The sequence below is a fragment of the Saccopteryx leptura genome, chromosome 7, assembly GCF_036850995.1.
Source record: "Saccopteryx leptura isolate mSacLep1 chromosome 7, mSacLep1_pri_phased_curated, whole genome shotgun sequence".
Classification (NCBI taxonomy): domain Eukaryota; kingdom Metazoa; phylum Chordata; class Mammalia; order Chiroptera; family Emballonuridae; genus Saccopteryx; species Saccopteryx leptura.
The window spans coordinates 89,714,141-89,728,204 of record NC_089509.1 but is presented as its reverse complement, the minus strand read 5'-3'; the positions used below and the strand labels follow the sequence as shown (position 1 = coordinate 89,728,204).

General features: G+C 36.0%; 1 protein-coding gene across 6 annotated transcripts in view; it reads left to right on the top strand.

The window, feature by feature from the left end:
- Window positions 1-14,064, top strand: part of RAPH1 (Ras association (RalGDS/AF-6) and pleckstrin homology domains 1) — a 107,923-nt gene that overhangs the window by 65,022 nt on the left and 28,837 nt on the right. For all 6 annotated transcript variants that reach the window (XM_066345102.1, XM_066345099.1, XM_066345097.1 and 3 more), the window contains 6 exons: window positions 5,577-5,654; window positions 6,096-6,255; window positions 7,989-8,110; window positions 9,644-9,709; window positions 11,035-11,178; window positions 12,012-12,122. In XM_066345102.1, the coding sequence (XP_066201199.1) occupies window positions 5,577-5,654; window positions 6,096-6,255; window positions 7,989-8,110; window positions 9,644-9,709; window positions 11,035-11,178; window positions 12,012-12,122 (681 nt within the window). The remainder of the gene's footprint in view (window positions 1-5,576; window positions 5,655-6,095; window positions 6,256-7,988; window positions 8,111-9,643; window positions 9,710-11,034; window positions 11,179-12,011; window positions 12,123-14,064) is intronic.

Below are 14,064 nucleotides of genomic sequence, written 5' to 3'. Positions count from 1 at the left end.
ATTTGTTCTGAACGCACAAAGCCTTAATAATTTCTTAGTTGAAGGAATTCACTGGCCGTCTCTTAGCAACTGAAACTCTTTCTGTAAGTATTCTGATTTTTACACTGAAGACAATGCTCTAACACTTTTTAGCCACAGCATTGGCTTTCATTTAATCATAAGATCTTCACCGAGTTTTTGTCCTTTATGTAAATTTGAGGAGGCTTGGCATTTGATGATTATTGATAGCCACACAGGACTTTTTCAGGAAGAAAATGGGTTGTCTCTTGCTTTTTTAAGAGAAGGGGCAGGAGAGTAAGTTAAGTTATATGTGTGAGATATCTTTTACTTATATTTAGGATAGTTGTGGGACAAACAGTGTGAAGAAAGGGATTAGCAAAAGATAAGGGGCAGAAGACTTAAAACCTGTTTGTCAGATTTAACAAGAAGAAATGAGATGAGTAAAGCCTTGTTCTTTGTATTAAACTTGGGCTGCAGACATTAAACATAGATTTGCATTTCTTTATAAATAAACTGTTAGCTATCTTCTAAGTATATATTATAAATCCATCAGCAGAGACTTACTAATCTTTCCTATATTGCACAGTACTCTTATTAACTTACAACAGTTTCTTTCTTTACTGGGCTGTTAATGCTTAAAAGATGTGATTATGGCTTAAATATAGTAAGTGAAAATCAAACTTTCTGAGCAAGAGCTTTTATCATCCACTGGAAGAATAAAATACTATGAATTTTGCAGTTTGATAGAAACATTTTATTTTCACTTTTGCTCCAGTGACTAAAGGTTAGAGGTATCTGGATCAATTTTTTCTTCAAAAATCTCCTAATAAATGAGAATAATAAATTAAATATTGCCTAGGTTGAAATTAAGCACAGAGCTCTTAAATTTGAACTCGGTACAGTTTTAACACAGACCAATTTATGTAAAGAGTAGTATTTTAAGCAAATGGTAGAATAGCTGAAGTTGGATGTTTTAAAATAGCGCCACCTCACTGTATTACCTAAGAATGGTTTCTTATTGATGGCCAGGAAATCTGATTGGTTTAATTTATATTCATTGGTTGTATGTATCTCTTGTTTCTTTTTCTCTCCCTCCCTCCCTCCTTCCCTCTTCCCTCCTTCCTTTCTTCCTTCCTTCCTTCCTTTCTTTAATTGAATTTATTGGAGTCTTTTGCTTCTTCAAACCAGTGTGTCATCTTTTTCCCCTTTAGCCTGTGGAAGAGAAACTGATTTGGGAGTTTAAGCTAATCTTATAATTGAATGACCTTTTATGTTAGCTCTTCAAAAGATAGCATGGTGTTCTAAATAATATACTAACATGGGAGTTATAAAAATAAAATTTCAGAATATGTATAATATCAGATATAATATTTAAATTTTATATTCCTTTTTTTGAATAGATTTTATATTTTAGAGCAGTTTTAGGTTCACAGTAAAATTAAGAGGGAGGTAAAGACATTTCCCATATAACACCCCCACACATGCAGCCTCCATTCCCCCACTGGGGTGGTACATTTGTTATAACTGGTGAACCTATATTAACACATCAGTATCACCCAGCGTCCATAGTTTATGTAAGGGTTCATTCTTGGTGTTATACATTCTGAGTTTAGACAGATGTATAACAACATATATTTACCATTATAGTTTCATGCTATTAGAATATTTTCTCTCCCACAAAAATTCTCTCTGCTCTACCTGTTTATCCCTCCGTCTCCCCAACCCTGACAATTACTAATCTTTTACTGTATTCATAGTTTTGCCTTTTTCAGAATGTTATGTAGTTGGAATTGTACAGTATGTAGCCATTTCAGGTTGGCTTCTTTCACTTAGTAATGTGCTTTTAAGTTTCCTCCATGTGTTTTCATGGCTTGATAGCCCATTTCTTTTTAGCACTGCATAATATTTTGTCTGAATGCGGTGTAGCTTATTCACCTACTGAAGGGTATCTTGGTTGCTTAAATGTTTTGGCATTTTATAAATAAGGCTGCTATAAACATCTATGTGTAGGTTGTTGGGTAGAGGTAAGTTTCAGTTCATTTGGGTAGATATTAAGGAGCATGATTGCTAGGTCCTATCGTAAGAGCATGTTTACTTTTATAAGAAACCACCAAACTGTCTTCCAAAGTGGCTGTACCAGTATGCATTCCCACCAGCTGTGAAGGAGAGCTCCTGTTGCTCCACAGCCTCAGCAGCGTTTGGTGTTTTCAGTATTTCGGATTCTGGCCATTCTGATACGTGTGTAGTGGTATCTTGTTGTTTTAATTTGCAGTTTCCTAATGACATGAATTAGAGCATTTCTCATAGTCTTTGCCATCTATGTATCTTCTTTGATGAGTTGTCTATTAAGGTCTTTTGCCCATTTTTAAATTCAGTTCATTTTCTTTTTGGTTTTAATAATTTTTTGTATAGTTACATCAGGGGTCCCCAAACTATGGCCTGTGGGCTGCATGCGGCCTCCTGAGGCCATTTATCCAGCCCCCCCGCCGCACTTCCGGAAGGGGCACCTCTTTCATTGGAGGTCAGTGAGAGGAGTACTGTATGTGGGGAGCCGCAAAGCGCGGTGTTGCTCACATACAGTAGTACTTCCGGTGACATGGGAGGCACACATTACAGCTCCGGAAGCACATCATATCACTTGTTACGGCTAGCAGTGACAAATATGAAACCGGACATTGACCATCTCATTAGCCAAAAGCAGGCCCATAGTTCCCATTGAAATACTGGTCAGTTTGTTGATTTAAATTTACTTGTTCTTTATTTTAAATATTGTATTTGTTCCCGTTTTGTTTTTTTACTTTAAAATAAGGTATGTGCAGTGTGCATAGGGATTTGTTCATAGTTTTTGTGTTATTTTTTTGTTTGTTTGTTTTGTTTTTTGTATTTTTCTGAAGCTGGAAACGGGGAGAGACAGTCAGACAGACTCCCGCATGCGCCCGACCGGGATCCACCCGGCACGCCCACCAGGGGCGATGCTCTGCCCACCAGGGGGCGATGCTCTGCCCCTCCGGGGCATTGCTCTGTTGCGACCAGAGCCACTCTAGCGCCTGGGGCAGAGGCCAAGGAGCCATCCCCAGCGCCCGGGCCATCTTTGCTCCAATGGAGCCTTGGCTGCAGGGAGGGGAAGAGAGAGACAGAGAGGAAGGAGGGGAGGGGATGGAGAAGCAAATGGGCGCTTCTCCTGTGTGCCCTGGCCGGGAATCAAACCCGGGTCCCCTGCACGCCAGGCTGACGCTCTACCACTGAGCCAACCGGCCAGGGCCCATAGTTTTTTTTATAGTCCAGCCCTCCAACGGTCTGAGGGACAGTGAACTGGCCCCCTGTGTAAAAAGTTTGGGGACCCCTGAGTTAGATAATAGTCCTTTCTTAGATATGTCTGATATTTTACAACTCTTTTTTCCTGGTCTATGGTTTGTCTTATTCTTTTGAATATGTTTTTTTCTAAAAATGTTTTATGGCTTGAGGACATCTAAGTTTTTTTTTTTTTTACTTCTGCACATTAATTATAATATAAAAGAATTGGACCTTTTAAAAGTTTATTTTCCAAATAAAGCATTGATTCCACATACTAGTTTTTTCTTATCAGATTTTGAGGTTTAGATTGATACTAGTTTATTCTTCTCATTTTATAACCTGCCTTATTAAGAAAAAAATATTGTATGTTAAAATATACAGTCAACGGCCTGACCAGGCGGTGGCACAGTGGATAGAGCATCGGACTGGGATGCGGAAGACCCAGGTTCGAGACCTCAAGGTCACCAGCTTGAGCCACGGGTTCATCTGGTTTGAGCAAAGCTCACCAGCTTGGACCCAAGGTCACTGGCTCAAGCAAGGGGTTACTCGGTCTGCTGAAGGTCCACGGTCAAGGCACATATGAGAAAGCAATCAATGAACAACTAAGGTGTTGCAACGAAAAACTAATGATTGATGCTTCTCATCTCTCTCCATTTTTGTGTGTCCCTGTCTATCCCTCTCTCTGACTCTCTCTCTGCCTCTAAATTATATATATGATATATATATATAGTCAAAATATTTTATAATTCTGTTTTTGTTTATTTGTATAAAGGGATAGGATGATCTAATCTTTTAATCAAATGGATATATCTATAATAGTCTAAGAATCAGGTCTTATCTTACTATTCTCCATTGTTAAAATAAAGCTCCTTGTTCTCTGTCTAATTGGGTTTACAGATACTATTTCCAGACCTTGGTTATTATGTTAATTCCCTGGCTCCTTGCATTGAAAAGGATCAGATTTCTGACAAACAAGCCCACTGTCTTCCCCAACCACTGTTTTCTTCTCTGTTCCACTTTGTAGTAAACACTAAGCTTGAAGTGAGGAGAGACAGCCTCGCATGTGAGTGGGAAGAGAAGCAGTTCAGAAACAGGGAAACCAACAGAAGTTAGAACAGTTAATCAAGTTATTAATAAATTGAGTTTTGGGGGTTTTTCCCTGAAAGCTTTAGGTTTTTAAGAAAGAATAACAACACATGCTTTGTTTTTTAATCAGAATCCATAGCAGATGAAGTTTGGCTGATATATGATATAATTAGATTTTTTTTCTTCTTTTTTTTTAACTAGTAAATAAAATAATCTACAAGATGGTAGTTTATACTTTTCTTAGTTATTTTCCAGAGAAATCAAAATTTAGAATTAGAAAGTAATTCTCTATAAGCAAAGGTTTACTTTTACATAAATTTTTCAACTGGCGATTAATGCTACAGTGTACTATGGCCTATTGCTGGAGAGTGCAAGTAAGTACCGGTAGTATAGTGCTATCTGTTGTCTTAGGGGAAAATAGACAAATGCTCTAAGTATAGTTTTAGTTCTTGATGATTTTATTACTAAGCTAAATTTTATAAAATAGAAGTTACTAGAATTTAAATATTTGGAAAATCATATTTGACTTTTAAAACTATCAGTGAATTAATGGAAACAGATTTGAGTTTATTGACATGAGGCATTGATTATATTGTTTTCCAGAGCAAAGTAAAACCTAGAATATAATGTAGCCTCCTCTGTTTGTATTGGGATGTTAATGAGAATGTACCTACGTTTCTTATTAAGGATTTTATATGGTTGCATAGAAATTGATACTGGTTTTTTGTTTGTTTGTTTACTATTTTTATGATGATACAAAACATTAGTATGCAAAAGATTGCCACACTTTGGAGGGAGTGTAAATTCAGAGTGAGGGATTGTGCAGGTGTAACAAATGGCAGGCCCACAGATAGCCCTTATACAGTCATGTTTCCCCTGCCCCAGAACCCGAAATTCATCTGCTTCAGATTGACAGAAGCAGACTCATTAATTTACTACATCACAGATTCTTTTTCTGGAAGAATATGGAATCTAGTCTTATAAGAGATCTTCAAGTTTACATCTTTTAAAAAGTTTCTTTATATCTGAGCTCTCACTTTGTTAACAAGGTTATTTTTTAAATGTGCTTTGTATAAGTATATAAAGTTATATTCTTACTGAAATTTAATGTTAGCAACATCCTTAAGGATAAAACGACTTCTAAAACAGTTCTCATTATTTTAGCATTAGTTTATCTCAAGTGCTTTTGTTCACAGGAGGAACAAGCTGCAAAATTGAAAGCTGAGAAGATCAGAGTTGCCCTAGAGAAAATTAAAGAGGCACAAGTGAAAAAGGTGATGTTTGGGCTCTTTCCTGGGCTGGGATTCCTATTAGTGATATGAATTGATAAAGAATTGCATTGTTTATATAATATATATCTAAGATTTGGAGCGGTAGAGGGGTATGTTTTGCTGATATATTTTTCACATCTATCTTTTGTGGATAAAAGTGCATTATAAAAGAAAGAACTTTTTGGTTTTAGGTTATCCTAAAAGAGTAAAACAAAATAGTCTTACTATAATCTTACCTGTTATTAATAATTTTAAGAAAGCTTTAAATAAGTTTAGTTGGGTTATTTGATACCTAATTTTAGAGTATTTTTTAATGTAATAAAGTTCATTTTAATTTATATTTAAGGACATTACTGAGAACATTACCATATTCAGTATTGGAAAAAGTTTCTAAAATGCCTGATTTTTGGTTTGCACTTAAATTTCCTTTTTTGCCTGTTATAGCTGGTAATTAGAGTCCACATGTCTGATGATAGTTCTAAAACAATGATGGTGGATGAGAGGCAGACAGTGAGACAGGTGCTGGACAACCTGATGGACAAATCCCACTGCGGTTACAGTTTAGACTGGTCACTGGTGGAAACCATCTCTGAGTTACAAATGGGTTAGTAGTCTCATTGCTTCTGTTACTTTTTAATTTCTATATAATTCCAATGGTTTTCATGTTGATAAAAATACCTTGAGACATATTTATATTTTCTTCATATAATATAACCTTGGCTTTTTACATTACCTTTATTCCCCCAAGTATTTTGAGATTTCTTTGATTATGAGATTTCTAGTTCACTTCAGATTTTCTTATAACTAGAACGAAGTTTTATTTTTTCTTTTAAGGTAACAAGATAGTATTTCTCTTTAAATAAGAACTGCATAGATCAACATATTTACTAAAGACCAATTATAGGAATGTGAAAAGATAGTAGACAAAAGAAAGATAATTAACTATATTAATATCAGACAAAATAGACGTTAAGCAAAATGCATTACTAGAGATGAAGAGAACATCCATATTGACCAGGAAGAAACCGTTATTCTAAATTTTATCTGATAGCATTAAAAAGTATAAAGCAAAATTTGACAGAACTACCAGTAGAAATTCACTAGTCTTCATAGTAGAACTTTTTCATCAAACCTTTTCAGTGATCAGTATAATCAAGCCGACTAAAAAAGGATATAGGAGATTTGAAAAATAATTAAATATTTAGAATACTGTATAACAGGAAAATATACATTCTTTTCAAGCAGAAATCGAATACTTCTAAAAATTAATTCAACTATAAGGTCATAATCAACTCTTAAGAAATTTCAAAAGATTAGTACCTGGAAAAGCTTCTTTGAATATATGTTCAATCTAAAGGACATGCTCTTTGATTCCTAATATGGAAATTAGAGAATATGTCTTTAAAATAAAACTCGTGAATCACCCTGGCTGATACAACTCAGTTGGTTACAACATCATCCCGATATGCAAAGGTTGCAGGTTTGATCCTCAGTGAGGGCACATGCAGGAGGAAATCAATGTTTTCTGTCTCTGCCTTCCTCTCTCTCTCTAAAAGCAATCAATAAAAATTAATGAAACAAAAACAAAAGAAAACCATGGATCAAAGAAGAAATTATCTTGGAAATTTAAAAAATTACAGGAACTGAATACTACCGTATTTTTCACTCCATAAGATGCACTCCCCCCCAAAAAGTGGAGGGGAAAATACCCATGCGTCTTATGGAGCAAAAAATACGGTATTCTATTAAATATTTTAACACACTGTTTGGTTCAGAATATTTTTTTCTTATTTTCCTCCTTAAAAACTTAGGTATGTCTTACGGAACAAAAAATAACAGTATTTGAAATACTTAGTATCAGAATTTCTGAAATGCCACTAGTTGTTTTTTTTTTTAAAGATGGGATGGAAAAAGATTGAGAGCTGAAGAAGACCTAGAAGTTAGAAGACCTAGATTCTAGTCCTAATTTTTTTTTTCTTTAATTTATTTATTGATTTTATAGAGAGAGAAAAGGACAGAAACATCTATCTGTATGTTCCCTGACTGGGGACCAAACCCACAATCTTTGCGTATTGGGATGAGGCTGTAAGCAGCTGAGCTCTCCAGCCAGGGCTCTCATCCTTACTCTTCCGTGTAGCTTGCTAACGTCCCTGGAACACCATCAGGGCATGTCCTTCACCTGAAAATGTATGGAAGACCACATAACCTCTAAAGGCCCAGGGCTGTATTATCAGTAAAGATCCTATGGTTCTGCTGTCAGTTACTTTGCAAAGTTTCATGTCTTTGTTGCAATTCTGATGAATACTAATAAAATATTGATACTTTATTTTGGGACAGAGAGAATCTTTGAAGACCATGAAAACTTGGTTGAAAATCTTCTTAACTGGACAAGAGATAGTCAAAACAAGCTTATATTTATGGAGCGTATAGAAAAATATGCACTTTTCAAAAACCCACAGGTGAGACTCAGTAACTTATAGAGGACAGAATTTTTAAATGCTTATATTATTCTATTACTGTTAAGTTAGTAGAGTGAAAAGACTGACAACCACCTGGTTGGAACATTGTGGTTTGAAAACCCCATGGTTGTGTTCACTACTGCCGGGGTGGAGAGACTCCTGGGCCCAGGTTGTCAGGCCTCAAAGAGGTGACCAGCCCTCAGCCAGATGGGGTGAGCCCGTGGGGCAGCAGCAGTGACTCCAGGGAGTTCTCAGGTTTCTGCTCTCTCTAATCCAGATCTGTGTTCAGTAGCTACTTATTTGGTTAGTTTCTCATCCATTAAAGAAAAGTACTTAACATATTTAAGTTTCTCTATTTCAACCATTTATCCAGTTGACACTTTATTTCTTTTTTAAATTATTTTTTTAATCACAGTAACCTTGATTGTAAATGGTTCCACATTCTAATATATGTTACCCTAATTTATTTGGCACCTTTGCTTATTCCAGAACAATGTTTGAGTTAATACTTCCTACTGTCAGAATATTTTATAGAAATCCGTAGGTGAGAGAAAACAGCTCCACTATAAAAAGTAGTGATGAGGAAAAATTATAGCAGTGTTAAAGGAATTGAATAGTTATCCTTCAGGTGGTTTATTCACAACACATCTTTACTGGCTATTTTAAGTAAAGAATACACATTTGGGAATACCAACAGATCTTTTTAGGGGTGATTGTGGAATTTTTTTTATAAGGCTAATAATTAAAATTCATATTTTAGTTACCAAAATGAGATTAATGTAGTCTCAGAGAATTTTGGATTTCTTTTCTAAAAGCCAGACTATAGATCGGCCTGGCTGATGGTGGCGCAGTGGGTGGGTAGAGTGTTGACCTGGGACACTAAGGTCTCAGGTTGAAAACCCTGAGGCCACGGGCTTCAGCACCAGCTCATCTGGCTTGAGTGCAGGCTTTCCAGCTTGCGTGTGGGGTCCCTGGCTTGAGCATGGGGTCGATGACTTGAGCAAGGGGTCACTGGCTTGGCTTGAGCCTCCCAGTCAAAGCACGTATGAGAAACAATCAGTGAACAACTAAGATGATGCAACTAGGAGTTGATGCTTCTCATTTCTCATTCTTCCTACCTCTCTCTCTCTCTCTAAAATGTCAGAACATAGATTAAATTTCTCCATCTGAATCAGTTAAACTCAGCATATTTTAAGGAAATTTGCCTTCTTTATTATATTTAATAATTTTGTAAACCTTTGAAGTCCTGTAAGTGTAGCTTTCATTAGTTATATCAAAGCATACTTGCCAGCTGTTACATGTAGTGCCACCTCAGGATTTGGGGGAGAGTAGTTTATGGAGTAATTCAGGATACATGGATAGGTAGGGAGGAGGCCAGTGTACACCATTTAATGATGAGTGTTTCTTCTCACCCTGCTCAGGCAGACATGGGCACAGAGTAGCTATATCTCTAAAAGACATCATATATGCCCTTGTGCCAAGGGAGTAATAGAAAGGGTTTGTTCTTTAACTTGCATTTATTCATTTTTCCAGAATTATCTTCTGGGGAAGAAAGAAACAGCTGAGATGGCAGACAGAAACAAAGAAGTGCTGTTGGAGGTATGACTCTTCTCCTCCGTCACCCTTTTCTCCTGCACATTATACTATTAAAATACTAAGTACCTTTGTTTGAAGTCAGGTATGTCAGTGCGGTGTATTTATTTTTGTAGTTGTAACTAGAGAAGACCATATTCTTCTATAGCCTGATGGAGAGAGTTCAACTGTGAATGTTAGATCACTGAAGAAGTTCTTAAAAACTATTATCTTGCCAAGCAGTATACTGGCGTACTTAAAAAGGGCAGGAGCTTTTGGGGGCTGGCGAGTGGGAGAAAAGGCTGGTCAGTGAAGCAGGTGGTTGCGCTGTGCCATCTGCTTCCCCAGAGAGAAGTTTGACGATAACTAGCTGTGTACAAAAACATTTCAAGCCTTAGTCTTAAGTAACTGAATTTTTAAAAGCATAATCATTTAAAAAATATATATATGTATCTCCTTATTTCAAAGAGTAATATAACAAATTCAAATGGAATTGAATTTTTGGATTTTTGGCTTTTGCTGATTTAAGAGAACAATGATCAAAGAAGTTAGTATGTTTGAAAACCTGAATAAATGCGTCCTTAGCAACAAGACAGGAAAATGAAGATCAGCACTCAGCTTTTCATACAATACTAGAATGAAGAAAAATCCTCTTATAATTACTACATTTTCCATAGTTTGGGAAGAGAGGAATTAATTTAGGCTCAGAATGTCCTGTGTTACTATTTAGTGAGCATTTCTGAAATTCTTTTACCAATTCCACAATTGCCTTTTGCTTTAAAATTAAGTTTTTATTTAATATAGACAAATCAAAATTTTGAGTTTGTTTATAACTCTTTCAGCTTATTAAATATTTTTTAAAATAGATGCTCTTTATTTTAGTCATATAAATTGATAATTTTTAAATTATGAAAGTTTAATCATTCACTTAGCATGTTGCATTCTTTTAAAATGTATTCCTATTTAGCTTGACAGCTAATCTAAATGTGTTATTAATTTGGAGAAAAGTATAAAGTTCAATGCTTATGTTAGCTTGGATACTTTCATTAAATTTAGTGTGACTGTGCTATTTACAAATGAATTTAAGTGCTGTAATAGCCAACTCAGCTGACATTTTATCTTAGTTTCTTCAAAACAGTGTTAGGTAAAAGTTCATAGGAATTGCCATAGTAGTTTTGAAATAAATCCATATTATGTTTAGAATAGAAAATTCTAATTGAAGTAAGTGAGTAGCATGGTTATAGAGCCATTTTGGTTTAATTGGTGTTACGCATTTCACAGGGGTAAATATAACTTTGTTGTTCTGAGAATCCAAGAATCATATGTCTTTTCAACTTACCTTCTTGTTTTAGGAATGCTTTTGTGGAAGTTCTGTGACTGTACCAGAAATTGAAGGAGTCCTTTGGTTAAAAGATGATGGCAAGAAGTCCTGGAAGAAGCGTTATTTTCTCCTGCGAGCATCTGGTGTTTACTATGTCCCTAAAGGAAAAGCGAAGGTGTGTCCCTGCTATTGGCTTTTGCGTTTCTTCATTATGCTAATTTGTGGTGAGTGCTGACAAGGAGACTCTAGGCTCTTATTTCAGCTTCTGGAGGACACACAGAACTTTGCTCTGGTTACTGATCTGTTATAAAGACAAAACCTCAAGACGTTTTCTCTCTCTGGTCCTTAATTGGGCCCATCTCGATTCTCTTCCCAAATCTGAAACCATACTTTTATTTATTATTTTCGGAACTTCTATCAGAGTAGTTTTGCTTGTCGTCATTGGGAAGAATCGCTTTCTGGGATTATAGATGCTTCAGCCTCGCTTGGGTAATATGCTGCTTTTGAGGGCTCCCTTAGTACCTCTCACTTCTGTGCTCACTGGGGCCAGCACTGTTTCAAGGGCCTTCCAGTGTCATTTCTTCCAGTCTTTACTGCCATCCTGAAAGGTATAAATTGTTGCTTCTGTGTAACTGGTGAGGACGCCCGACTTGAGAAGCACTGTACATGAGATAGGCATGTACACACACTGAACTACATTGTTTTCTTGTTCGTCCCAGGAAGCTCTGTTGCACTATATTGTATTTAATATATACATATATACTATACATAAAGCCACACTTTTCCAGACAAGTCAGTGTTCATTGTAAATGGCAAGACAGTAAGTGAAAGGGAAGGCCTTTTTTGTCGAATCATGGATTAAAAAAGAAACAGAATCTCACTGTCTTGTCTTCTGTAAAATAGTAATTTCTACTTGGTAAAGTTTTTATTTTCTACTGAAAACTTACCGGTTGTATTTGCTTACTTGCCCATTGTTGTTCCTCACTCTTCTGGGTGTTTTTGTCTTAGGTCTCCCGGGATCTGGTATGCTTCCTCCAGCTGGACCATGTCAATGTGTACTACGGACAGGACTATCGGAACAAGTACAAAGCCCCGACAGACTATTGTCTGGTGCTAAAGGTAAACATAGCTCCTTTTAGGAATTTTAATTGATGTTAGACATAGACGGGTTATTGGACATTTTAGAGTAGTTTGGATCTTCATCAAGTGTGCTGGTTTTGCTTTTTTCTATAGATTTTTAAAAGAATGGAGAAGGATAGTGAAAAGAATAGTGTGCTATATACCACATCTGACCCTTAGCTAAGTAGCCCTTATTAGATTGATGGTACTAAGAAATAGATACTGGATTGTAAGCTTTGAGTCATAGTATATAAAGTAGATTATAAATTTGAGACTTTAATAACAGACTTATTTTAGGAAAACTTAGAGCCAAATGTGGGACAGAAAATTTGTATGGTTTAGTTTTTCTCCTGTACTTACTCACTAGGACCATCAGAGGGCACTGTTCCCAAGGTCAAAATGGGCTGGCTTTCATCTGGTGGAGTACCAATTTTTGTCCCCCCCCCCCTCCCTGTATACAACCATAGCCCTGATAACCCATGCATGTATCATGACCTGTCAGAGCTGCTTATAAGGATTTTTTCCCTCCTTTATCCAAATTTTTGAGCTTCTTATACCGATTATACCTGTACTTTGAGACCTGACATTTATAGTAAATTTTTAGTGATCTGTTAGAACACTGATAAAAACAACTTTAAAAAACCCAGAATAATTATGGAGATGATTACATCTCTTACATCTTGGGTAGCTACTTAAGTCTACATGTTTATATCATCATTTGATTTTGCTTTTCTGAGAATTGTCAGTTGGGTTTGGGGTAGTGTCAGTGGGATTTGGGGGTAGTTTTTATTGCTTTGATAAAATTAGGTGTGCTGTAGTAACCCTTTATTAGTAATCGTTTCTTGGAGAATACCACTGTATCACTTAGATAATAGCAGCAAATAATTTTTTAAAAGCCAATGGAAAGTAACTTAATTCAGCAATTTTCAAAAGGAGGTTCAGAGTCCTCTGGGAGTCCCTGAGGACCTGTCAAAGGGGCCCATGATGTCAAAATTACTCTTCTAATGATGCTAAGATGTTAGTTGCCTCTTATACTCTTATTCTCTAACAGATGTATGATGGAGTTTTCAAAGAGGTTACATGATGTGATGATATCTTTGCTCTCTTGGGTAGTGGAGTGTGTTTTTGTATATTCTTGTATTTTAATTTTGTCTGTTTTAATATCTTATAAGTTAAATATCAATACCCATATACATAAGTTACTTGGGGATCTCATAGACGAGGAGTGGTTATTTTAATGGCTGAAGACCATCAGTGAGAACACAGATTCTTTCCCTTGTTCCATCTTCTGCCTATCAGCTCATTCTCAGGCTGCTCACCTCACGGTCACAGATGGCCACTGCATTTCTAGGCATCACATATTGACCCAGAAAATCCATGTGGATGGACACTTAGATTGTTTTCATATCTTGGCTATTGTGAATAATGCTACAGTGAACATACATCTTTTCAAATTAGTGTTTTCATATTTTTCAGATAGATACCCAGGAAAGGGATTGCTAGATCATATGGTACTTATATTCCTAACTTTTTGACGAACCTCCACACTGTTTTCCATAGTGGCTGTGCCAATATTCAGTCCACCACATCTTCGCCAACACTTTTTATTTCTTACAGTATTATTTTAATCCGTTTTGAAGCTTACAAAATTAGGCTTAAGAATATTTTTATTTATTATTTATTGAGGTTTAGAGGGATCAAGTGTTGGAGTGGGTGAAGCGTTGCATATTTTTATTTTTTAGCTTCTTGCATGTTAGTTGAAGGAACTAATTTTCAAGGCTGTATGTGTTTCCAAAGTTATAAGTAGTTAATATATATTCAGTTGTTTTCTTTTGGCATTTAGACTGATTTTAAAGCATAACTTTTAGTTACAGAATTTATAGCAGTCTAATTTTTGGCATAAATGGAGAAAAATAATTAATAACACAATAGTAATCTAGAA